Consider the following 27,724-nt stretch of genomic DNA (forward strand, 5'->3'; position numbering starts at 1 on the left):
ATAATATGATAATAATAATAATAATTTTATTATTTTTATTATAAAGAAAAAGTGAACACATTATTTTTGGTAGTTGAAGATAAAAGGAATAAACAATGAATTCCATCTCAAAAGTGACAATTATAGATGTAATATTTCGTTACATATTATAAATCATAATAAGTAATCTTTCTTAGTATTGAAAAATCCAGTAAAATATACAAACTATTGCATAATGGATGTTCAACAATGGAGAAATTAGTTGTACAATTTTGTCATTTAGAGACAAAACGAGATAGAAGGTAATATTTTGACTTTGTAGATGTATGTAACACCCCATTTAATTAATAATGCTAATTAAAGGAATGTCACACGGAATAGTATTAGAAACAAAGTCTTGGAGTGTAAACATTACTCTTCACAATTATCCAAAAGAAATCTGAATAAAAGGGCATACCACGATGTCATAACAAAGTATAAAATATAAAACAACAATATTTAGTATTTTAGCATAAAGGTAAGTAGTACACGGGTCATAGCCCTAAAGGAAAGTCTAAATAAACTTAGATCTAGTACAAGTGACTAAGCAGCGGAACCTCCATCACCCTGATGATTACGGGGAGTTCTCCCATCTGCTCACATCAACAAGTTGATGATCATTGCAAAAGAAAATATCACACCACAAAACATACAACAAACAACAGAAGGGTAAGCTAGAGCCAAAAGTAGGTTTATCATGCAATCAGATATAATTACACAGTCAAATATACACATGTCATCCAAGCATGTTATGACTTTCAAATCAATACACTAAGACTCGACTCGACTCATCCGGATATGTAGAATTAGGTCGGATTCAACAGATGCTTGCACTTGTGGTGGATATCTCTGCTCACCCCTAAGCTAAGTGTTACAAGTGTTACAATATATCCAATCCTCCACACACAAGGTTAGCCCTTAATGAGTTTCAGGCCTCCTGCTACTCTTACCACAAGAGTCAGTCCGCTCTAAGTCAGACTAACGGATTCCTTAGAGTGTCAGGATGCAACCTTACCTTGAATCCTTACCCAATTATATAGACAGGGCACCACCATGAATCCCCACTAACAGGGGTCATGAAATTACGTACCGACCACTGAAGCACGACCCTGAAATCTCACCTAAAGATTCTAAGGAATTACGCACTAACCACAGACCAATCATAATCAAATAATGAAAGAATACTCATCATGCATAGAATTTCCTGCCAATCCCAATAACCAATCCTCATTCATATCACACGTGAAATTCATGCCAACTCATTCTTCCCAAACCACGAATATAGAATTTCCATTCATGCCAATGCCATGCCACTTTAATTACCAACCACCTCATACTCGGTTCATGCCAAACTCATGTTGACTAAACATTTCAGCCCATACAAACAAGTCTCATAAGCATATTCATACAGTTCATGTTCAAGATAAATTATACCAAGCCAAGCATACAATTAACATCCCAAAAACATGGAAGGAATTGTTACATAGTGAAGTCTCGTGCTAGTCTCGCCCAAGCCACAGGTTCTCGCTTAGGCTGTCAATAGAGGACCCAGCGAGACTCACGGGTTCTCGCTTAAGCGAGCCGCTACTCGCCTGGGCGAGAGTACCCCTCGCTCAAAAGCGAGTCTCCTCGCCTGAGCTACACATGCAGCAACGTGCCTCAAACCCCTCACTCATCCTCGCTTAGACGGGCCTCTCTCGCTTGAGTGAGATTGTGTGCTCAAACAAAAACTCTCCGCCTGAGGGAGAGCTCGAGCGCGAGCTCGAATTTGTTTCTGCAAGTCTCGCCTAGGCGAGACTGGGTCGCTTGGGCAAGAACGTCAGGTCTCGCCACTATTCACCCTGCAACAGCCATACAATCACATCCCAACAACAACACACATTCATCCAATATTTTACAGTAGCACTACAACCATATAATCATGAAAACGGCAGCAAATGTGCAAGAATCAGATTTAAACAAGGGTCTCTAGCTTCCCTTACCTGGAATAAGCTAGTACAGTGCGTCGACACCAACCACGGAGCACAACAACTCTAAGAAAAGGCTTAGAACTGGAAAACAGTTGAATAGATTTTAAGATTGGGCTCACTACGAAACCCCAACTGAGAAAAACACGAGATTACACTAAGGAGGGGAGAATATGAGTGGATGGGTAACTTACGTTGAGTAGAAACGAGCTTCGAGCGAACTTGTCCGAGGCGAGAAAGCAAACCCTAGCCGAGTAACAGCTGCAACTCTTAGAACAAATGGGGCATATTTCTGAAAGTGAGTAAGAGAGTTAGGGTTAGGGCAGACTTATGGTCTGATTTCCTTTTGGGCCAGCCCTAGGCCCAACTCACTTTGGGTAGCCCCTTTAAAATTAAGGCAGCATAAAAAAATCTAGGCCTTATAATGCATGACTCAAAGGTTTAAGATGGTTAAATCAAATTTAATGAGACATTTTTGTTTATTAATAAAATAATTTATGCAAAAATGTATTATAATTTTATTTAAAATTTATTTTTTAAGTTCTTTGAAGTTTTATTTTTTATTTTTTGAAAACCTAAAATAATTTGTACTAATATTTTTTTTGGAGATCTTTCTTGAAAATCTAAAGCTATTAATATTAATTTTTCTGTTGAATTTTTTTTTTCAGATGCCTGAAATAAGGGATTTACTTTCTTAGGCCTTAATATTTAATTATTAAAAATAATTTAAACATAATCGATGTTAAAAATAATTATTTATAAATATGTATGATCAGTCAAACCATTTTATTTTTGGTATCTTATTTGACTAAATAAACTTTAATAGTTAGTTACTTAAACGTTATTTTGTTTTTTACTATTTAAAAATTACTAAAAAAATATTTAAATTCATAATTATATGTCATCTTTAGTATCTAATTATTTAAAAATCATTAAGATATTATAAATTTTATATAAATTAAATATACTTCTAAATAAAATTAATGTAATATTTTACATTCTTAATATATAATTTACACTATTTCCATCTAATCTTATTAAAATATAAAATAATATTAAAACTTTAAAACTGTTATTTTATTGAATAAGGTATAAACAGAAAATTTATTACAAATTTTGTTTTTCTATTTTTCTTGAAATATCCACTTTTTCTTCATATTTTTCAGTTAAGCTCAAAAGCTTGACTAATCTCTTGAATTTTGTGAACTTCATTTTTGGGAGGATATCCCAATGGATAAGAGAACACGTTCTTCATATCATCTGCAAAGTCATCAACTTTTGAATACTCCAATCTTTTCATCTTTAATTCAATATCCTGCAAACTAGTGATCTTTTTATTTTGGTCATTCTTCTTAAAAATCCATGCATATTTTCCCACCATCAAACGCTTCATTGTCATCCAACACTGCATCCTTTTGCAACGGTTCATTCTCATTACATCTTCTACCTTTCGTTTCTTCTCTCTTTTATTCCACTCTTTCTGTAACATCTCCTTATCTTTCCTCTTATCACACTCTTCATGCCTAATTTTTTGATTACTCTCACAAGATTTTGATGTATTTTTCACATCAATCCATATTGCTTTTGCATAATATCTCTTTTTATTCTTCAATTCGCTTACTCCTTCATGATTCTCAGGACGTGAAGAATAAATTTTTATGATTAGTTTTTTCTGAGATTGTTGTGCTTCTTCCATAAAAAGAATGAATATAGGAAGTGTAACATTCCACTTAAATAATAACCTTAATTAAATGAAATGTCACACAGAATAATATAAGAAACAAAGTCATGAAGTATAACGTCACTCCTTGCAAATATCCAAGGTACTAAAAATGAAATACTGAGGCACACCACGATGCCAATACAAAACAGAGTACAAGGATCGACAATATTCAAAATAATTGCCCAAGAGACAGACAAATACATGGGCTATAGCCCTAAAAGAAACTTGACAGCAGAATCCAACCTAAAGCTAAGTAGCGGAGTCTCCATGACCCTGATGACCACGAGGAGTTCTCATATCTGCTCACACCAATAAATTAATGATCATCGTAAGAGAAAACCACATATAGAACATACAAACAAGCCGAAAGGGTAAGCTAGAGTAGAAAAACGTTTTATCATACAATTGCATACATTTTCATAGTCAAAGATACATACATCAACCAATCATGTGATGACTCGCAAACCATACACTAAGACTCAAGACACGACTTATCCGGATACATATAATTAGTCGGATTCACCGGATGCTTGCACTTGTGGTGGTTTCTATTGCTCTACAAAGCCAATTGCCAATGGGTTTCATCCTACCACTCACAAGGTTAGCCTTCAAATATCTAAGGCCTCCTGCTACTCTCACCATTTGAGTCAGTACGTTCTACGTGAGACTAACTGACTCTCTAGAGTGTCAGGATGCAATCCTTACTTAAATCCTTACTAAATTATATAATGAGGCACCACCACAAACTTCGTGGAATTACGTCCTAAGTATGAGGCACTACCATGAGCTTCCAATAACAGGGGTCATGGAATTACATCCTGACCAATGAGGCACCACCATACAAGCATCGTGGAATTATGTCCTGACCAAATGAGGCACCACCATGAGATCTCACCTAGAGATTTCATGGAATTACGTCCTGATAAAATGAGGCACCACCACGAAACCCTGGTGGAATTACGTCCTAATCACACCAAAATCATGTTCCTCCAACCAACATAAAGTCTTCATACATACCAATTCATACCACATTATAACCAATCACTTCATTCATGTTTCATGCCAAGATCATGCCAAACTCATCAATTACAACCCATAAACCATTTTACTCATGCATATCCACCCAAATCATGCCTTAACAGAGTAATCAAATCATATCAATGCTCATCAACCAAAAACAGAGAGAAGAACAACCATAGAGCAAATCCATGTACTAGTCTCGCTCAAGTCATGGACCCTCGCTAAGGCGAAAGAGGTCTTTCGCTCAAGCTGCAGGTCCTCGCTTAGGTGAGTCTGCCAATAGAGAGCACGACAGTGTTTGTGAGTTCTCGCTTAGGCGAGACCTCCTCGCCTGAGCGAGACTACTCTTTGCTCAAGGGTAAGGCCTCTCACCAGAGCCACAACCAAGCGAAACACAAACAAGCTCTCACGCGTTCTCGTTTAGGCGAGCCCCTCTCGCCTGAGCGAGATAACACCTCGCTAAAAACAAGAGCTCTCTACCTGAGCGAAAGATCGAGCAGGAACCTGGGTCAACTTCTACTATTTTTGCCTAGGCGAGACAAGTTCGCTTGGGCGAAAATAGCATATCTCGCCACTGTTATAGCACGCATCAACAGACCACTCATACCAAATAACACTTTCCAAGCATTTCATACAACCAACACAGCATACAAATCATACAGACACGAAAATAAAGTCAAAACAGGCAAGACATAGCAAAACATATGAACCCTAACTTCCCTTACTTGGAAGGAGCTAGCCAAACAACTTGTATACCCAAACAGTGAGCACCACAGCTCCGTGAATAGCTCAGTGAGCTGGAAACAATAGCGGAACAATATGGAAACAAGGTCATTAAATGAGCCTCAAAGGATACAAGAAAATAAGGTTAGAGAAGAACTAGTATGAGCTAAGAAGCAACTTACGTGGAGCGGAAAAAACTTGAGCTTGCTTGACCAAGAGTTGGGACCAAACCCTAACAGAACACGATTGAAGTTTCTAAGAGAGGGAAGGTTGTTTTTCTGAAAGTGAAGTGAATAAGGGTGTTAGGACAGTTTAAGGTCTTTGGTTACCTATGGGTCAACCCTAAACCTAACTGATTTAAGACAAGCCCTTAAATATTGGGAAAAAAATAATTAGGCCTTACAGGAAGTATGAAGACAACTCAAAATGTTGAAAAGTATTATGATAACAAATATGACTATATTTTGTGTAATTATATAAAGAATTAGAGATAAGAATAGAAAATATTTAGTTACTTGTCTTATTTATTTTAATTTACTTTAATTAATGATGATAGTAATTTAAATCGGGTAGATCATTCATCATATATGATCTAATCTAATTTATATTGTAATATTTAGTTAAATAATATTCAAGCAAATATCTTATCTAATCATATGAAAGTAAAACTTAATTAAATGGTATTCAATTAATACTTAAGTGTAAAAATATAGTTTAATGGGATATAATAATAATAATAATAATAATAATAATAATAATAATAATAATAATAATAATAATAATAATAATAATTAACTATATCTTATTTGGGTAATGTAAATGTAGTAACATATGTAATTAGTTATATTATCTAATCAAATCTAATTTAAAAAATAGATTAAGTAATTATCTTTCCAATCAAAATTAATTTTATTAATGATCATTAAGTCATATTTGAAATATTATTTCATCTAGTGAAATCTAATTTAATCAGATATAGTGATAATTACATTTAACAATGGTTATATTATGAATTTAATTAAATTATATTTAATTTCACATGTTTCGAAAAAAAAAATTGTGCATTATGTTGTAACTTTTTTATTCACATGTTCTGAAAAATATTTTATTTGTTTTGAATAAAATTTTAATTGTTTTAATTTTTCTCATTTTCTTTTGACCAAAATTTCTTCTCATTTATTTTGTGTGATGAAATTTTTTTCACGTTATTTAGCTACTTTATATCTCAAGGATAATAAAGAAAAATATACCAATTTTATAAATTTTATTTCATGTTATTCGTATTTATTTTTTTTAGATCCTCAATTTTTGTTCTTTTAAAGATTTATTTGATTTCAAATCTAATTTATCTTTGCGTGTCTAATTAGATTTGATCTTTCTCTGAGTATGGTGTTTGTATTCTATATATTTTAATTTTAAAATTGTTGAATTTTTTTTTAGGTTAGAGTTTAGAATTACATTTTGAGATTATTTTTAATTGGTTAGTTATTGAATGTCGAATTAGAGTTTATTTATATTTGATATTTGTCCTGTTATTGAGAAAGAGACATTTTCTGAAATATTATAACATATTATAATTACTTGACTGATTGATTCATAGTAAAATTATATAATTACAATACCAATTGTTTGAGAAGTTAAAAAATTTATTAATATCTTGATATTTTCTCTAAGCTTATCCTTTAAAAGGTAATACCTTTGGATAACTTCTAAATAAGAAATGACCATTTTTCTCATATTTTATTTAAAAATATAATGCCCAGTAACAATTAAAAAACTATTTTGATATATTTATATAATCTAATAATCATCATAGAAATTTCTATATTAACTAATCTAACAAATAATACTTTTAATTGTAATATACGTACATGATTTTATTATTTTATTTAAATTTTATCTTACTTTTTCTTTAATATTATTTTAGAATTATTATTTTATACTAGTAAAAATACATATGTATCACTTATTTATGATAATAAAAATAAAAATATTATTTTAACTTTTAAAATTATTTTAATTTTTAAAATAATTATTTCAAACATAAAATTAAAAAATAAATATGAACACAAAAAATCTTCTTTATATACAAGTATAGATAATTAGTATCTTGGTACACAAAAAGGTATAAATGACAATGCGGGCCGGTCCGACCGCTTAAGCCCGATCTACACTTGGCTCACAAAATGTACAGAACTGATTTTTAAGTTTAGGAAAAAAAAAGGTTAAATCATTCAAGAGGTCGCCATTTTTGTAGTGAAATCTCAAGTAGATCCCCCTATTTTTATTTGACTCAATCGAGTCCCTATTTTGAAAATTCATTGCAATCAGTTCCTTTCCGTTAGTTTGTACAGTAACGATGTTAATTATGTGCTACGTGTCAGCACGTAGTTTTTTATTTTTATTTCTTATTTTTTTTATAATTTTTAAAAAAAAATTAATATAAGTCAACACAATACTAATCATTTTTCCTAACTAATCTCAATGTATTTATCAATTTTATTAATTTTTCTTTTTCTAAACATGTTTTAATACTCATCTTATTAGTTGTCAAACACATAATAAAATGTGATGTTTAAGTAAAATATAAGTGATGAATTTTAATATATATATATATATATATATATATATATATATATATATATAATGTAAGCCCCATTTTCTACTTTAAAAAGGTTTGGCCTGGCCTCTTTTTTTATGGCCTAAGGCCAGCCCATTAGGAACCTTCAGAATCCTCCCTACTTAACCCCACTCACTCTCATTCAATTCTTTTCCAAAAACTATTCCTCTCCTTCCTCTCACTGCTAAAACCTAGAGCTTTGCTAGGGCATAGGCTCCTTCCCACGTTGAGCTAGTTGAACCCCTTTTTCCTCCAAGTAAGTTAAGCTCAACCTTCCCTTTTCTCATTTTTCGCACAATTGCCTTGGTTCAATCTAGGGTTGCCCTTAGAGACTTATTCTAACCCTTACGTTCGTACTGTACAATTGCTTAGTTTGTCCTTGGAGTTGTGGTGCTCTTCTTTGGTGTCCATGTTGGTTGATTAACATTGTCCAAGTAAGGGAAGCTAGGGTTTGCATGTTTTTTTTTCCAATATTTTGCTTGTTTTGGTTTTGTATCATGTTTATGTAGCTTGTTGGTTGTTGTGGTTGCCTAAAATATGTTAAAACATTGTTTGGCTTCGAATGTCCGTTTGTTGCATGCATGAACAATGGTGAGAACTGATATTCTCGCCTAAGCGAGCATGTCTCGCCTAGGCGAGAATAGCATAAGCTCACCCTGGATTCTGCTCGAATTGTCGCTCAGGCGACAAGCCTTCGTTTTGAGCGATGAGTAATCTCGCTCAAACGAGGAGGTCTCGCCTAAGCAAAAAATCGCTGAAGCCCACTGTTCCATTGCTCAAGCTCTCGCCTAGGCAAAAAGGACTCTCTTGAGTGAGAGAACCTCTCTCGCTTAGTTTTGTTTTCTTCTCTGATGTGGTTGTTTGGCTGTATGATAGAGTGTTTTACTGTAAAAGCATGAAGTATGATGCTATGTATATTGTATGAGATTGAATGAGAATGACATTTTGCTATATTGAGCGTGAAATGAAACATGAATTGGTTGGTTGGTGGTGCTTTGATATGAGATGATAATGCTTAAGATGGCATGTGGAATGTTGTTGATAAAAGAGTTTCATGGGAAACTCTTGGTGATGGTGTGGTTAGTAAATACCTTGATATAGGAGATGTCTAGATAAAGGAAGGTATCCTGAACTCTAATAATCGTTCACAGTCACGTAGAGTAGAATGATTTATGTGGTGAGAGTGGCAGGAGGTCCTAGTCTTGGGACGTACTGGGCCTAAGACATTAGAGGATTAACCTTGTGTGTGGTTGGGTGATAACCCCTTGTGTCCAGACTCTGCAGATTTTAGAAACCAGCGTAGGTGCATACTTCCTTTAGAATTCTATATCAAGAGTATAATCCGGATAATTGAGTCAAAGAGGTTTTGCATTTGTTTGTTGTCACATGGTTTGGGTGCCTGGTGTTTTGTATGTTCATAATCTGATATATTATTTACTTGCTCAATCACATGATCAAAAATATTTTTACTCTAACTTACCCTTTTGTTGGTGTTTGTTTCTCTGTTTGACTTTTCCTTTTTACAATGATCACCAAAGTTTATTTGGTGTGAGCAGATGTGAAAACCCCTAGTGATCATCAGAATGATGGAAATGTTGCGATTTAGATGGTTAATAGTTGGGGTTAGCCCATTATTGAGCTACTTTTGAAGAACAACTACTACTTTGCAATTTTGTGCTCTATAAGCAAAGTTTCTAGGAAACTATTAACTTTTGTGTTGTGTTGTGTTGTTGGCATTGTTTTGTGCCTTAACTTTCTTTCTAGTATATTATGGATAATTGTAATAGTTAGTACCTATATACTTCATGACGTGTTCTCTTTTATATGATATTTATGTGATGTTTTATTTAGTAGATTTATTCTATTTAAATGGAATGTCACATATAATAGATAAGAATTGCTGAAATTATTATTCACAAAGATTGAATTTAAAGAAAGATATTTTTTAAAATAGAAATAGAAAAACATATTAATATCCTACCCATACCAATGCTTAAAAAATACTCTTTTATTCTATAGAGGAAGCCAATGCTTTACAAATTCGTCAACAACTTTAATCATTTCTTCCAAAAAGAACATGCATCTAAATTGATTCTTCTCCTCATTAAAGTTTATCGTTGTCCAAGATTTTTTAGCCTTGTTTATTAACTTTGAAATATAAAAATCTCAGCTTTTTTTTACTGTGACAATGTTGATTGAAACAAAAGAAATGGAGAGTGTTCAGATAGTGAAGAGGAAGGGGAAACTAAAATGCGACAGTTCAGTTCATATACGGAACAGTTAACTCTGAAGCTAAACTAAAAAACAATGCAGTGCAGTTTTAAATATAAATAGTTCATTTTTTTCAGTATAAAACAATGTAGTTAATCACATACCAGTATAATTTAGTAAATTATGCCCAATCCTACCAACTCTCTTACTATCAGCATTAGCCAAAGATGATTTGAGTAATTTACTTTTATTGCATACTCAAGCTTTCTATAAATAGTCTTTCAAATGGTGATACAAGAAAATGGATCACTATTGCAATTTTAATGTGTAGTTAGTTGTGTAACCCCACCTCATTAAAATTGCAATAATAGTTCACTTATAAATGAAACATGAAACTAAATAATTCACATGATTATTGATTAAAATTACGAAAATATATTGCAGAATATAGTTTGCCAATATCACTAGGAAAAACTATGAATGTTACACATACTTTTGATACAACAACATGCCAACATCCGGATACTACCATTTGCAGCAAATAATTCTTCAAACTAATATTTTCTTCTTTCAGAAGTTGTGCTCCCTTACTTTTTGATTAATTTAAAATCACAGGTTCACACGGACATAGATTAAAGGAAACATCATCATATTGTTGAACGTTGAACAATTGAAACTAGCTTATGCAAAATGGAGAAATTGATATCATAAACTTTTAAAATGGAGTACTTGTCTTAAAAAGACCAATCACTATAGTACAACCGAGATGCATCAATATAGAATATCATAAACAAGGATTGAATTGGAAAAATAGTACAGGGTTACGCTTTCACCCATCAACGTAACCTTATTGCAATAACAGGAACCTCAAGAGTAGGAACAAAATGCCTTACTATGACAACTGACACTTGCGATAAAGGTCAAGCGGTGGTGATATGATCCTAATAAGTCTTTTGAATTCTCTTCATAAATAATCCATGTAACGGGCTTAAGTGTAGCATTATAGTATTAATGAGTATTAAATATTAGTTATTGAAAATTAATGTAGAATATAGAGAGTCTAGTTCAATTTATTCTACAAAAGAATATTGTAATACAAATATGACACACACACACACACACACTCATATATATACACTAGTGCAAAAAATGCATATTATATCGGTTATTTTGGGCTTATTACATCGGTCTTCGCATCGATGTGGTATCCTCCACTGTAGAAAGTGTTTTATATATTACATTGATCCCCCTAACTGCTGTAATAGTTGTAACATATTACCTCGGTGGAATTGTAACCGTTGTAAGTGCTTTAAAATCAAGAAAGCGGAGCCTAAACTACTTGCGTGTTATTACATCGGTTAAAGTCTGAACCGATGTAATACATGGGTACTATTACATCGGTTAGTGTCACAATCGATGTAATAGAGACGTGTTTTTTTTTCAATAGTAGATTGGTTTTTGGAACTATCCAATAACCTGCAAAAGTCACAACAATCCAGATTCCAGACAATTCAAATTTTCATTTGCTAAGATACAATCATTTACTAAAGTCTATCAAAACTATTAGGCTAAATGTTAAGGCTACAAAATACCTTAAATATCCAAAATAAAACATTTCTAATGGCATTTCTAATGGCTATCAAAACTAATGTTTTAGCCTCAAAAAATATCTTGCCCATTCTTTGCGAATTTCCTTAACTTTATCTTTACCCAATGGCTCCACTCCATCAAAAACCTGAAATATGGAATATATTAATTATGGTGTATCATAGGAAGCAAAGTTAAACATCAATAATTGAATTAACTCTTACATCGGCCCATGAATCAACAATGGTAGCACGAGCTATGGTCCACATCCAATGCATAACGTAGTATCCACACTCAAAGCTTCCACGTTGCCTATTGCACTAATATATGAAATTTATGTAATTAATATATGAAGAACTAAGACATTTTAGTTGATAATATGTAGATTCAATGCAAAGTACATACCTTAAGATAATCCAATCAAGATGAGATGAAGATGTAGTGGATTTACCATCCAAGACACCACTTACATTAATATCACTAAAATAAAAGTCATTAGTAATTTACAATATAATCATGATAAAACACATTACATTTATAATGAACACATACCTTTGAATTAAAGTTTTCATTTCTTTGCTTGGCTTCTTGTGTAATGAACAAAACCATACGACCATACGACAATTGAAGTATGTAAGAATGATTTTATTGATGATTGAAAAACATATTTAAATCATTGATTGAAACCACTAAAACTCATTTCTAAAAAAATTGTTGAGGGTCAGACACCTTCGAACTCAACCAACACGTTCATTAATAACCGTAAACATACAACAACAAATACAATCTTAATTAGGTATTCAATTCAAATTTAAATTTAATTCTAATTCTAATAAATAATAAGAAATTGAAATTATATAAAATTTGAAAAAACTAACCGTTAGAAGGTCAAATTTTTTTCCTATTATGTTTGAACCTTCAAACCACCAATGCAACACTTAGAGGAGCCTTGAACAACCCCATAGAGGGCGGCATCAACAAATGGGATAAGGGGACAAGCGGCGACAACAGCAGGAAGCGATGACAGCAGCGGGAAGTACCGACAACAACGACAGTAGTAGTAAACGGGAAAGATGATGGTGGTGTGGAGTGGAAGTGCTGAAACAAGAACGAGAACGCGGAGAAAAAACGAGAATGCAGAGAAGAAGCACGAAGACTTTAAGACCCACTAAATTTAAATAATTATTTAATAAATGCTGGTAGGAGAAGCCTTTATGGCATTAAATGTTAACCCTCATGACGTTAAAAAGTACTAGCTCATGTGGTTGAGAGTACTTTGATTGGGTGAGAGGATTTGGGTTTGAGTCCTTTGTATGCCAATTATGTGTTATTTATGTGATTTTATATTTATATATATATATATATAATTATGTTGGGGAATGATATAGTAATTAAATTATATTCGTTAGCATGAAACATGAATTGACATGATGGTTTGGTATTGACTTGGCATTTCAGGGTTGTGGGTTCAAACCTTGGGGAACCTAAATTGAACTTCATTTTTGGCTATTTTGGCTTTGGATTCGAATTTGAAGGGTTAAAGGAAAACTCTAATGGACATGGCAGCCAAGAGTGGCTGAAAAATAGAAGTTAATTAGGATATTGAATGGTAATTAACTTAGGATTAATGCCATTTTCGTTTTCTCACATTAAACCCACTTTAAGACCTTTTTAAAAGGGTATTTTGAGGTAGGAGAGAAGGTTTTGGTTGGGCTGTAATTGTGGTTGCAGAAGAGAGCACGAAATTGTGAGTTTTGATGAGTGTTGAGTGAGGTTGGGGGCTGAGTTGGAAGAAGAGCAAGAAGGCTATTGGCGATCAAGGAGGAAATAGAGAACTTATCAAATTAAGCAAGGAATACAGGTTAGGGGAGTTCCTATTCTGTGTTTATTTTTTGCTATCTTATAATGATGTGTTTTGGATCATGTTTGAATTGTGAAAACTTTGAATCCTGGTTCTGTTTGCATTTTTCTGGAATTTTCCAGAAACCACCTGGCGACGCATGAACTGCCGCCAGGTGGCACATGTGGTTGCACCCAGTTTCTGGGTTTTCGTATGATCCGCCTGACGGCCGGCAGTGACCCGCCAGGCGCTGTTCTCGCTATTGTTATTTCTCTCTCTCTTTTTGATGTGTTGTCAATGATGTTGTGGTAGTAGGTGGTATTCTTATTGCACATATATGAATTGTATGACGAATTGTGGTCTACAGTTCCTAAATTGATGGAAGTTGCATGAACTCGTGAAGGAAATTGGGGGTTAGGGTTTATGCTAGGATTGGGGACAATGAACATAAACTATCTCAATAATTAGTACACAGATTTTACAGATTTGAGAATAATATGGATGATGTCTAATATGGTATGATGTGTGCACTAGAATTTATGTCAATATGATGGTGTGCTGTAAGTGGGATGTTTGAGTCATGGCTGGGCGAGAGCAATCTGGGCAAGATCCAAAATTTTTATACACCGCTTGGCGGCACCTCGGTTACCGCCAGGCGACAACGTAGACACAAGAAAAGACATTGATTTGTCTCGTGATGGGTTCGGGAGTGGAAGGGAATGAAACCTTGGCATGTAAAATTTATGTAAGGGACCGAAGTGTGAGAATAAAACCTTACATGTGAGATGATGAACTTTGGGTGCTAGAAGTTGTGAAGTGAATTGTGTACAAGAATGTGCATTATAGTTAATTAAAATATATGCTAATAACTTAGTAAGATGGTAGGTACAGGGTGAGTAGGAGTGCTTACTGTAATTATATTCATAAATGAATGAAGGTGTGTAATGCCAAGAATGATTGAGTTTGTACGCATCCATGTTTGTATAGTTCAAAATTAAATGTATATTATTGAAAATCTTGATAGCATGATGTGTATGAATATTGATTAGTATGAGTATAAGATTTGGACCATATTGAGTGGGATGAGATAGGTTTCAATTCAGTACCTGAAAAACAACATGGTGCGTATAAATGAAAAGAATTGTCTTGTTGATGTGACTTAAATGTGTGTATTGTAATTGAGCTATGTAGTATAAATGAATAATTGTGAATGTGATTGGAGTTTGGTTAATGTGTGATTTGAGGTCCAATAGGATCTGTTTAAGTGCCAAAAACCAGTAGCATTGCGCTGCTGGTATGGCGCCTGACGGCGCGAGTGAGCCGCCAGGCGGACAGGACACAAATCTGTGACAAGGGTCACAATGCGAGCAGGGCGGCTGGCGGTAGGGAGGGTTCCACCAGGTGAAGTGGTGCAGCAGAGACCCTGAAGGGGCAGTGGCGCTTGGCGGCGCGAGGCGGATGCGCGAGGCGGTGGCGGCAAGTGGCGTCCGACGGCATGGTGGAGTCCGCCCGGCAATGACGGTGCAGTGATGATGCTGTAGGCGCGCGGCGCCTGGCGATGTGTGATGCCCGCCAGGCGGTTTGGACCCAGTGTCCACCAAGCGACGTGGGATGCGCGCTAGGCGGTTTTGGTTCAGTGATGGAGCGCGAGGAAAGGGTTTCTACACAGCTTTAGGTGATGTTCATGATGTGAGGCTTTGGCTGGGGGTCCAGTTACGAGTGTAACCTGTATTGGAATAACACGTGACCACTTTAGGTTGTAGCCTGGTGGTTTAGGAAGTCCAGTGGAGTGTGCGAGTTGTGGCTCGTACGTCGAGGTTTGGGTGATTGCCCTCTTCAGAGTATTCTGATAGAGTTTTGGTAGTCTGGAACAGCTACAAACTTTATGTTTGTTTCGGGGAGCTCTACTTGGTGTCACGGTGAGATGTTTTGGCAAGGTTATTCCCACATGTGGACTATCAGGTGGTGGCCTGTAGTCGGAGGGGCGAGTAGACACTCGTGCAGCGAAGATCGATCATTGTTCTCACCTAAAGGGTATAGAAATGTTAGACGTCTAATGAAAGTATTGGAAGTAGAGAAGTAAGGAAAAATGGAGAAGAATACTAACCCAGGTTTAATTGTTTTGTTGTTGTATTTAATATTTTATTGGTTGGTTTATTTAAATGAGCTCACCCTATCTGTGTGTGTGGCGATGATCATGTAACTTGTTACATGGGAGCAACTGTTGATGCGGGTGAACGGACGGATGCATAGAGACGGAGTGGGGAACTCTTGGGGATTTTCTCACTAGTTTATTTTATTGGACTATGGTGTTATTGTAATAATTTTATAGACCATTTTAATTGTATTACAGTATTAACGCGAATTATTTTATCTGTTTTGGCGCGTTGAGCTTAAGGTTTTAAATATTTCCCGCGTTTTGGGAAATTGTTGAATAATAAATGAGGTTGTTTTATTAATTTTTTTTTTATTTTATTAAGTAATTTCCGGCTAGGACGTTACAAAGACGAAAAGGAGAAATGAGGGGGAAACCCCTGCTGGGAAAAAAAGGTTGTACTACATCGGTTATATGGGGGAATCGATGTAGTATATGTGTTTTGTGCAAAATACCTAGGTTTTTTCAATTTTTTTTTTTAAAAAATGGGTATTACATCGGTTATATGGGGCAACCAAGGTAATAAAGTTCGCAGAAATTTCAAAAATGCCACATCGCACTATGCTACATCAGTTTTTTGTAATTGTTATAATATCTTGTTGTAATATGTTATTTCTGCACTAGTGATATTTGATAGAAAATTGAGTTTTCTTTTTTGCTTTTTTTAGCAAGATATAATCTCTTAAATAAATAAATAAATCCTAAAATAAATAAACACTAGTAAGAACCTCTTGATACCAAGTGATGACAAACCAAGGGAGTTCGTTTTCATATTCAGTTTGGGAAAGCATATTGATGTCACACTAAAAAAAAGATGAGAAGGTGAGTGATAAGTCATGGGGATGATGACCAGGGTACCCTAATAAGATCGAAATTAGGGTTTTTATAACTCAAAACTCCACAAATTCTCACAACTCAAAACTCCACAAATTCTCACAACGAGAAAACTCTTTCTATCACATTCATATATGTTATATTTGTATTACAAGTGTATCCTTTTATAAGATAAATTAGACAAAACCCTCTACATTCCACATTAATTTTCAATAACTAATATTTAAAACCCACTAATGTTGTAGTTAACAGTATTATATGAATCAGTATTTCCTATATTAAATTAAAAGATAAAAATTACAAAGAGAATTCAAAAAACTCATCAAGATCATTTCATTAAATTACAAAAAGAATTCAAAATACTTCTTAGGATCATATCAAGTGGCGTCACCTTTAATCACTTCTTACATTATAGAAACCGCGCTCGGAGATGGGTTTTTTAAGGCCATATGATATGGCAACGAAGGTCCGGGAAATTGGGACTTTGGGAAGACGAATTTGAGGTGAAATTTAGGAAATGGAAGATATAAGGGAAGATAAGGCTTCTTCACAAAATGGGGAATGGAGGAAACACCTCCTCTAAATCTCAAAATTTCATTTTAATTTTCCCACTCAATTACCGATGACCTGCATTCATCGATAAACAACCACACCAACCTTATTGACGGATATTACTACGAAGAGTTGGTCCACAATTACCCATTCACTTACATATGGAAATTTTTGGTGAAATATCAAAATTCATCACTAATTTCCCACAGTAAGTGCATGTTATCGATGAATTTTCATCTGTTGATAAATTTCGGTTGGTAAATGGTAAATTTAGCATTTATATTAGTGATTCCAATAATGCTAATTTCAAATTTTTAAAATAGTTTTATAAAGTAAACAAAAATTCACCGTCCAACTTCAAGCCACCACCAAAGTTGTTTGGAGCCTCCATATAGGAGGTCTTACATTCAAATAAAACGCTAAGGGTAGGATGATCATATAAAAAGTTACAGATATGCAAATAGTAATTAAGGGGTATAAGTAGGGATGTCAACGGGGCGGGTAGAGTACGGGTAGTACCTCCCTCGTACCCTACCCGCTGGATAAATATTTGTCCCGTACCCACACCCATGTCCATCGGGTATCCGTTATGTGGGTACCCGCCTATTTTTTTCATATCCGTGGATATCCACGAGTACCTGCGGGTATTTACAAAATTATTTAAAAAACATATTTAATCATAAATTCAAATAAAATAAAATAAAATACATCAATGTCATAAATTTTAAAAAAGTTCAAATAAACTCAAGTTCATACAAGTCCAAATAATTATAAAAATAAATATAAAATTATGTTCAACACAATGGAAATTCTTTAATTAGTGCTTTGATCAACAAGTTCACTTTCTCTGATTGATTCCTGAAAAATAAACAAAATAAACAAATAATAAACCTCAACTGCCACAAGTATTCTTATTTTGATTCATCAGTTGACAACAAGCATACCATAAACGTCACTGTCTATATAGGGTTTGATGTATATGCCCAATTTCAAAGAAAGAAAAGAGAAGAATGTCAAGGGGTGTACTTGGAAGAAGACAGCGTACCAATACTTGAACCTGAACGAATGAAGATAGAAGACAAGAAAAGATGTGTAGCTTAGAAAAAATTAGGTCAGAATGTTTTTTACTTATATATATAAGGGTATTTTTTGTGAATTAAAGTTTAGCGGGTACGGATATCCACAGGTACTGATACTATAATACTGTACCCGCCACCTTAACATGCGGGTATCAAAAATATACGTACCTATGGGTAGCGGGTATCCATTTTTAATATTTGTTTCCTACCTGTTGCGAGTTTTATTCACGGATACCCACAGGTATGGATATTTTTGACATCCCTAGGTATAAGAAAGAAAAACCTACTATCCATACATTTTAATATGATGAAAATTAAAAAATATACAAAATTTATTATTTAGACTTAATTCCTCATTTGGTCTCACTTTAGTTGGAAAGTTTCAAATTGGTTCCTGCTAAACTTATGTTTCAATTGTTTTCCAACTTTTTAAAAAAATGTCTTAATTAAGTCATTTAAAAAAAATTACAAACAACGTTAACAATATATCACGGATCAATATGTGATTTTTTTTATTCTTTAAATTTTTTTATGGAAATTTTTTGTGGTCCACGTGTTAGGTCTTTGGTATGACACATAACATTGTCAATGTCACATAAGACAATGTGATATGTCAATATTAGTGTCAGTATCAAATGTCATTTTCGGTCTCAAATGTCGTTATTTTGATTTTAATTTAGTTTATATATATATATATATATATATATATATATATATATATATATATATATATGTGTGTGTGTGTGTGAGATTTTTCACACTTCTATTTTGTTTAAATTATATAAATGTATTTATTATGGCTAAATTTGTGTGGACATTTTACCAAACTAGTGTAATTTTCTTTTTTGTTTTTAATTTGTTTAACCAACACTTGTGTAACATTAAAATAGTTGTTATATAAGTTTTGATGTCATAGAAGTTGATTTTGAATATAAAGGAATATTTTATTTCTACAATAGTTATTGTTATTTTTTAATTTGTTTTTATAGTAATAATATAGAATTACAAAACTATTTGTCATTAATTTAATTGATAAATGAGAGTTAAATGAAATAATGACCAACGTGGAAGGTTGCATTTAAGAGAAACTTTAATAGAAAAATATCAATATTTAATATTATCCAACAAAAAGTATAATAAATAGAAATATGAGAAAATATGGATATGTAAAAGAATATTTCAAATAATAATTTGTTGTTATTATTTTTTTCTTTTATATATATATATATATATATATATATATGGATTTTCACATTTTTATTTTGTTTAAACTATATAAATATATTTATTATGGGTAAATTTGATTGTTTTTTTTTTACCTAACTAGTGTATTTTTTTAAAAAAATTATCAAAATGATCATTTAAAAGAAATTACATATATGTTGTAGAAAAGTTGTGTTAGGATGATAACTTTAATGCAAAACATTTTTAAGTTGGAATTGTGCCAAGATGACATGACATCTGTGTATTTTAAATGGAAGTTGTGCCAAGGCAATACGACTCTAGTTCAAGTTGTAACAAGGTGGCAAGACTTCAGCTTAAAATGTTTTGAATTAAAGTTGTGCTACCTTGGGAAGTTTGTGGGCTTGACTCAATATTGGTGCTTTCTTTGATTCATTCCATGGCGAACGGAGCAAGGCTTAGCAAAGTTGAGGGTGGGTTGTCTCGTATTGAGGCATAAAACTCCAGTTTTCAAGAACGCATGGAAATCCAAATGGACCAACTCATGTCTCTCTTACTATGGAATAAATCAAATATGAATGACCATGATCATATGAAAACTTGCAACTTTGATATGTTACTCCAAAGGGGATTTTGTAATATAAAAAAATTTGAAATCTTTAGTGGAGATGCGTGTGACAAAGCATGATAAGGTGTATGGAATGGAATGTGTAGATTTGACGTCATGGTTGTCCGTATTTGATTTATTCTTTTGTAAGAGAGACATAAGTTGATTTATTTGGGTTTCCATGCGTTTTTGGAATTTGGAGTTTTGTGCCTTAATACGAGACGACTCACCCTTAATTTTATTAAGTCTTGTTGCATCCATCATGGAATGAATCAATTAAAGCACCAATGTTGAGCTTTTTTTCGAGTTAAGTCCACAAACTTCACAAAAGATAACCTCTTAAATCAATTTCTAATCTTTTGAAAGTTACATGATAAGTTCATCTATAGAGACACAAGCTAACAAAATTCTATTGTTGTGGCTCTAAGATAATCTAAAGATAAAGTGTTTAAATAAATGATTCTAAGATAATATAAAGATAAAATATGTACATAACATAATCTAAGATAAAATATCATAACTAACTAAAGAAATTGCATATCTATTAAATAATATAATCAATTGCTCATGATGGTGTACTTTTCATCGTTGATTATGTTGCTTTACTTTTTATCTTTAATTCTATTGTTTTATTTTAGAGGTTTTAACATACTTCAAAATTACGTCACCTTAACACAATTTATCCATATCTATAATTTTTTTAAAATTTCTCCATTTTGATAAAAAAAAACATTTTATGTGTATTTATTCTATTGTAAAATAAAAATAGTTAAGATAATTTTATAATATTTATAACTAATTCAAATAAAAATAATATCAACATACAAAAAATATTTTTTGTTTAATGTAATTTTTTTAAATGAATTATCTTTAAATATAATTATTACAACTATTATCATTTTCAAATATTTTATTATAAATCAAAGGTTAAATTATTCTTTTGGTCCTCAAGTTCTTCGTTGTCTCAATTTGGTCCTCATTTTCTTAAAAATGACTCAATTTGGTCCTTACCGTTAATTTTGACCAGATGGTGTTAAAGTCAACGCCACGTGTCAATTTCTGGTTTTTTGGATTTTTGTTGATTTTTTGTTAATTTTTTTTTATTTTTGACATGTGCCACGTGTTGTGCCACGTGTCAAAGTGACTCAATTTGGTCTCTATATTTGTTTTTAGTTTCAATTTAGTCTCAATATTTGTAAAAATGAAGCAATATTATTCCTCCTTAAATTGACACTCTTTAATCTTTATATAAAATTTATGATGATATTCTTAATAAAATTAACGTTTTTATTAAATATTTGTAGAAATATTTTTAAATAAGTTTTTTTTTAGTTTTATTATTAAACAAAGTTAAACCCCAAACTTAATTTCAAAAATTAACAATTTTGTCATCATATATAAAGGCATCAAGTGTATCATATTATACAAACTTAGTAAAGATTAAAAATCAAATAACTTGTCACACATAAGTTTAGGAACTAAATTTCAAGTTCAAAACAAAACCAAAGTCTAATGTTTTTGTAGAATTTAAAGTTAATTTAAAATATTTATAAAAATATTTAATAAAAACGTTAATTTTAGTAAGAATATCACCATAAAATTTATAAAAAAATAAATTTAGTGTCAATTTAAGAAAGGATAATATTGTTTTATTTTTACAAAATTAAGATTAAATTGAAACTAAAAACAAATATAGGGACCAAATTGAATCACTTTGACACGTGGCACAACTATGAAGTGACACGTGTCAAAAATAAAAAATTTAAAAAAAATTTAAAAAAATTCAAAAAAAAAACAGAAATTGACAAATGACATTGATTTTAACACTGTTTGATCAAAATTCACGATGAAAACCAAATTAAGTCACTTTTAAAAATATGATGACCAAATTGAGATAATGAAAATCAAACTAAAATTTTATAACAAATAAATGAAAAAAAAAAATTTAACCTTGTTGTAAAATTTTAAAAAAATATGCGTGACAGCACTAAGGAAAGGAATCTCATGAAACTTTTTTCCGTTAACGAAAAATATGTATCTCACTAAACTCCATAATAACCGATATAAAGAATATTTTATTATTTTTATTATACACAACTTTTTTATTAATATTATCTTTTGAAATGTTACTATCATACTCGTTTCATCTATACTATTATATAATGATTACTTTTAAAATTAAAATAAATTGTATTTATTATAAAAAAATATTTACAGAAAAATAAAAATTAATATTTTTAATATCATAAAAAAATAAATTCATATATCTTTACTATTCTATATATATATATATATATTTCCATCAGTATAAATAAAATAAATCGTATATTTTTACAAAAGAGGTATGTACAGATGTACCTTAGCCGTAATTGTATCGTATACGTATCCTAGCAGTTTCATGTACGCTGAGTATTTAAACCCACAATTTAGCCCAAAATGTGTTTGGACCCGTGAATCAATATCCTTGTTGATAGGTGCACACTGCATTTTCTTCTTTGTTCGTCACAATTCTATTATATAAAATAATAATATATATATATATATATATATATATGTATATATATAATTAAATAATAAAGCCTTCGATTTTGGAAATCCATTCTCTTCCTTGTCTAGTTTGTTCTCTGCATCTATGGGATCTCGTGCATAGACCAACCCCAGAAGAAGAAGAAGAAGAAGAAGGAAATAAATAAAAAAAAAAATTAACCTTTTGTAAATCCCCACCTTTTTTTCTGCTAACGATTTCTTTTTTCTTTCTTAGTTTCTGTATCATCTTTGTCGATCGTAATTCGGTTTGATCTTTCTCTCTCAATTTGATAATTGTGTTGTGTTGCTTTTGGATTTTAATTTTCCCAAAAAAAATCTTGAAATTTAATGGTGATTGAATTTTGTTCAGGGTTTGGGGGTTAGGTTTAGGGTTTGTTTCTCATGGGTGTGGTGGTTGAAGGTTCATCTGGGGTTAGTGCCGGCCATGTATGACCTTCCTTGGGATTTAATTAGGTTTTGGAATTTGGTGCTTGGTTATCTCCAATCTACTGTGGGACTCCTTTCTGTTTCTTCATTCCACTTAGTTTAAATTTTTTTTGTGATTGATTTGGTTTGGATGCGTGCAATTGGAATGTTCTGCAATTGCCCTGTTCTTTTTAGTGAAACAGAGGTTTGTGCGTGAAAATCATTACTTTTTTGCTTGATTATCTATATAAATTTGTGTGGTAGATGTCTTATTTGGCAAATAAGGGGTTGTTGTTGTTCATGAATCTTGTGAACTTGCAACACTTTGTGGCTTGATATTTCTGTATGGGATTTTGTTATTTTTCTTGATGTCTATTTTTATTCTATTATTGGTTTCTACTTATAATATTTGATATACGGGCGAAGAATCGAATTTGATACTCTATGTTATGATCCATGTCCATTTGATTGATTATATGACTTAATAGTGCTAATGGCTGCCATGCTTTAGGACTTTTGAAGAGTATGTGGGATAGACATCCTGAATGTGTAAAATTTGATTTGATTTTCCAGAGTACTTGAAATGTTGGGTTTTATTGGATAAGAAGAATTCTTGCCTACACTGCTAACCTTACCTTTTTTTGGCTATTACCAATGCAGTAATCCTTACTTACATTTTTACAACTCACCCTGATAATGTCTTTGTAATTTCCTGAACTTTTCTGTCCTCACCATCATGATATATCCGGAGTGTTGCTTCTGTAACAATAATGCACTGAAGTGCTTTTGTTTCTCATTTATTTTCCTGCATGCTCATTTGAGTTTTACTCAAATAACTAGAAAAACTCATTCCCACATATATGACATTTCATTATGTCAGTTCCATTCATATCCTCTGCTGGGTTGAATCCATGTTGACTTGTTTGATCTTAGATGCAAAACAAAAATAAACGGGAGTCTGCATCACATAATCCATGTTGACTTCTGGTAATGTGATCTGGCATACTAGGTATAAACTTGTGAGAATAGTAAACACTCTTAGTATCATCTCATTCTAAGTATAGTGTTGGGTTAATGAATCAGTTTGATTGAACTGTCCTTATTTCTCTGTATATATGGTTCTGTTTCTAATTGACGATTTGTAGATTTTAAACTTAATTGTTATTGAAATTTATTGGATTGAGATCTTGTGTTGCTGAACATGGTCTTTTTCTTCTTTTTTTTATGGTGTACCCGCAGATTTTGGGGCTTGTTGGTGATTCTGTTGTACAGAAGTGTTCGTTAGTTATACATGTGTCCAAGATTATTGTATACATTGATTCATTTTTAGTATCGTACTTTGGAGCATTGCATGAGGGATTGCCCTCTGATTCTTTTGTGAAGTCATCTAAAGTTCTTATAATTACAAACTGAGCCAGAAGCTGGTAGTGAATATAGCTAGAGCTTATCGCCTTGGTAAGTTTATAAGCTAACAATACATCATATTGTTAATCTCATGTCCTTTATTAATGTCTGAAAAATTCCTTTTGCATTGTGCTCACTACATATTTGTTGAACTATTTCATTTCATTTTTTGTATGGATCTCCTTTTTCATATTTTTCATTGACAAATACTTTTCTAGTCATTTTTATCTGTTAAAACTCTCTTTTTCTTATACATAGTTTTCTTCTATGAAAAAAGCTGGACTTTACAATGAGTATACCTAATTTTCTTCTATGAGGAATCTAGATTTTTCTATTGACAAGAAAGTCTTCGTTAATAGTCACTAGAGCAAGGTGCCGTTATATTGGAAGTTATAACATTTGGGTAAGGATACAGGGTGCTGTTACAACAGATAAGAGTAATTGTCAGTCTTTGTCAAATTAGTTTTAGTTTAGTCTGAAGCAAGGACACCATTCTACTATAGGTCTTTTAGCTTAAAGAATCCGATGACGAAGGTGCCATTAATCTTGAATGATGATTAATAATACTAGCCAAATGCTTGGTTTTGGATCCAAGATTGTTATATTGTTGTCTTTGGAGATGTATGAAGAAGTTACTGCACGTGTTGTAAATATGGGGCTACCTAATCATTTAGTTATGCTTCATTTTGTGTTAAAACAGCCTGTGCTTCTTATCAGTTTTTTTTTTCTTTTCCTTTTTTACTTTTCTTATATAATTATATAGAGTCAAACAAAATAACAGGTTTTGTGTCAGTAAAGTTTGATCTTTTGAGCAGTGTAAAAGGTGTGATATATATCATTTTGAATTATAAATCGATGCCCTCCAGATGTAAATTATACCTTGTTTATTTAAATCTCAAAATCACACATAGAATCTAAACATTATCCTCTTATCATGTTGTGTAGGAAGGATGTAATAGGAAAACGTTATGCATTTTGTATTATTTAATCCTTTTTCATGTTTTAATGGGTAAGGGCAAATAGAACTAAAACTAGATGAATACATAGAAATTAGAGGGAAGCCAGTGACTACAAGTCCGAGCAATATTATACATAAAGCTTGTCAGTTATTGCTTTTCTTGAGCATTTCACAATAGACTAAGCTTAAGTGGTTTGTGTGGAGTTCTTATTATATCTAGTTTTTGTTCCTTACATTTTTTTTGTAACTCTTTGCTTGTTCCTAGACTAATAGAATTTCTCTTCTACTGCTGATCATGTATTTTATTTTTAATTTAATGCCAAAGAATCGTGTGTATGATATCCAAGTTTGTAAAAGTGAAAAAAATTTGGTCCGGTTACTTGCATCCTTTTCTAATTGGTTCAATATGTTGAGTAGTTAACACCTTGCGAAGAAGATGGCTGGTGTTAAGAGAAGATTATGTAGTGATTCAGATATCCATGCTCTTCACAAAGAACTGGATGAAGTTTCATGTCCTATCTGCATGGACCATCCACATAATGCTGTTCTCCTACTTTGCAGCTCTCATGAGAAGGGCTGCAGATCATACATTTGTGATACAAGTTATAGACATTCAAATTGCCTGGACAGATTTAAAAAAATGAGGGACAATTCTAAGGAGAACCAAAATTTACCCAGTTCTTTAGTTAACACAAACAATTCTGGTAATAGTTTTGATATTAACATTACTATGCAATCTGACATGCATGATGTTAATGAACTCCATGCAAATGAAATTAATACTCTATTGTCTGTTGGACTTGCACAAGGATCAAGACAGGGTGATGCCCAAGATCCAAGTAGGCATTTAAACCAACATGATGAAGGAATTTTAGAAACTGCTGATTCTGAGACCTTGCAGGACAGGGCTGTGCTTGAGGATTTAGATGCAGATAATTCATCTGATTCAAAATTGAAACTAAAATGCCCTTTGTGCCGAGGTGCAGTATTGAGCTGGGAGGTGGATGAAGAGGCTAGAAACTATCTGAACGTGAAGAAGAGAAGTTGCTCAAGGGACTCATGCTCATTTGTTGGTGATTATCTGGAACTGCGAAGGCATGCAAGGAGAGTTCATCCTACTTCTCGACCCTCTGACATTGATCCTACAAGAGAAAGAGCGTGGCGAAATTTTGAGCGCCAGAGAGAATATGGCGATATTATGAGTGCTATTCAGTCTGCCATGCCAGGAGCTGTGCTGGTTGGAGACTATGTTCTTGAGAATGGAGATGGTATTGGTAGGTTATCAGATGAACGTGAAGGCAACATCAGCAATGCAAATGGACCTTGGTTAACCACCACTATATTGTTTCAAGTGATGGATAGTACCATTGAAATAGTTAGGGAACCAAGAGCTCATTCAAGTACATGGACAAGGCACCGGCGTTCGTCTGAACGCCGGCGCTATCTTTGGGGTGAAAATTTATTGGGTCTTCATGAAAACGACATTGAAGATGATCTTAGGATATTCAGTGATGCAGGTGAAGATCCATCCCCTGTCCCAAGGAGGCGAAGGCGTTTGACCCGGACAAGATCCAATGAAGATCAACCACGATGATTGCCATCACTTACTTGGTAATGTTTATAGTTCAGTTTTATGGCAGAGACTTGTATTACTTGAATTGTTTTGAATAATTCATCACTTAACACACTTGGTTTATTCATTAGAATTGTTTGAACTTGTTCAAAGTTATGTGGGAAATGCATGCATTCAGACCTATGTTCCAGCTTGGGACCCAGAAGAATATGCTGAAGCAGCAAGTTCAGAATAAAGCATATTCGTTTGCTTGAACATTAGTTTCATTGAAACAAGGAGAATCTCAGAAGGATGTTTTCAAAAACACGTTTATTGTAAAATGCATATAGCCTTGGAAACACTAAACATTTGGTGTTTTGGAAGGTTGTTCCACTGTTAATATAGTTATCATGCATAATTTGTACTTTGAACCTATGCTGCTGTTCAATCCTTATCTGAACTAAATCGTTTGCTTTGAGCTGGGGAATATTGTGTGATTCTTTTAAGACTCGTTGATTCTTTGTTTGTTGGGACATGATGAAAAAAATCAAGACAAGTGACTTCACCTGAAACATTGTCACACGTTTGAAGCAATGGTTCAAACTGGTTATTATTTTTGGGAGGTCATTGAAGAAAAAGCATGAAAGGGACAAAAGAAAGTGTGTGTGATTTGGAAGACATCGGAGGGTGTGTTCAAAAGGTTTCAGAATGGTGATGGAATCAAATGATTTATGTGTTGA

The 27,724-nt window shown here is 32.8% G+C and overlaps 1 protein-coding gene across 6 annotated transcripts; it reads left to right on the plus strand.

Annotated features, from left to right (window-relative positions):
• Positions 1-22,533: 22,533 nt before the first annotated feature.
• LOC114185113 lies at positions 22,534-27,471 on the plus strand. 6 transcript variants are annotated; one of them, XM_028072639.1, is made up of 5 exons: positions 22,681-22,830; positions 24,310-24,525; positions 25,850-26,136; positions 26,242-27,043; positions 27,137-27,471. In XM_028072639.1, the coding sequence occupies exons 3-4, from the start codon at positions 25,869-25,871 to the stop codon at positions 27,024-27,026; spliced, it is 1,053 nt and encodes a 350-aa protein (XP_027928440.1). In that variant the 5' UTR covers positions 22,681-22,830; positions 24,310-24,525; positions 25,850-25,868; the 3' UTR covers positions 27,027-27,043; positions 27,137-27,471. The 6 variants fall into 6 exon arrangements, with proteins under 6 accessions (XP_027928437.1, XP_027928436.1, XP_027928440.1 ...); XM_028072636.1 differs by lacking the exon at positions 22,681-22,830 and adding an exon at positions 22,534-22,592 and having other exon boundaries at positions 25,850-27,043; XM_028072635.1 differs by having other exon boundaries at positions 22,680-22,830; positions 25,850-27,043.
• Positions 27,472-27,724: the final 253 nt, after the last annotated feature.

The sequence above is a fragment of the Vigna unguiculata genome, chromosome 5, assembly GCF_004118075.2.
Source record: "Vigna unguiculata cultivar IT97K-499-35 chromosome 5, ASM411807v1, whole genome shotgun sequence".
NCBI classification, from domain to species: domain Eukaryota; kingdom Viridiplantae; phylum Streptophyta; class Magnoliopsida; order Fabales; family Fabaceae; genus Vigna; species Vigna unguiculata.

What these genes read in the sequence shown, in the direction of transcription:
- LOC114185113 (XM_028072636.1), top strand. Translation starts at nt 25,869, where the DNA reads ATGGCTGGTGTTAAGAGAAGATTATGTAGTGATTCAGATATCCATGCT.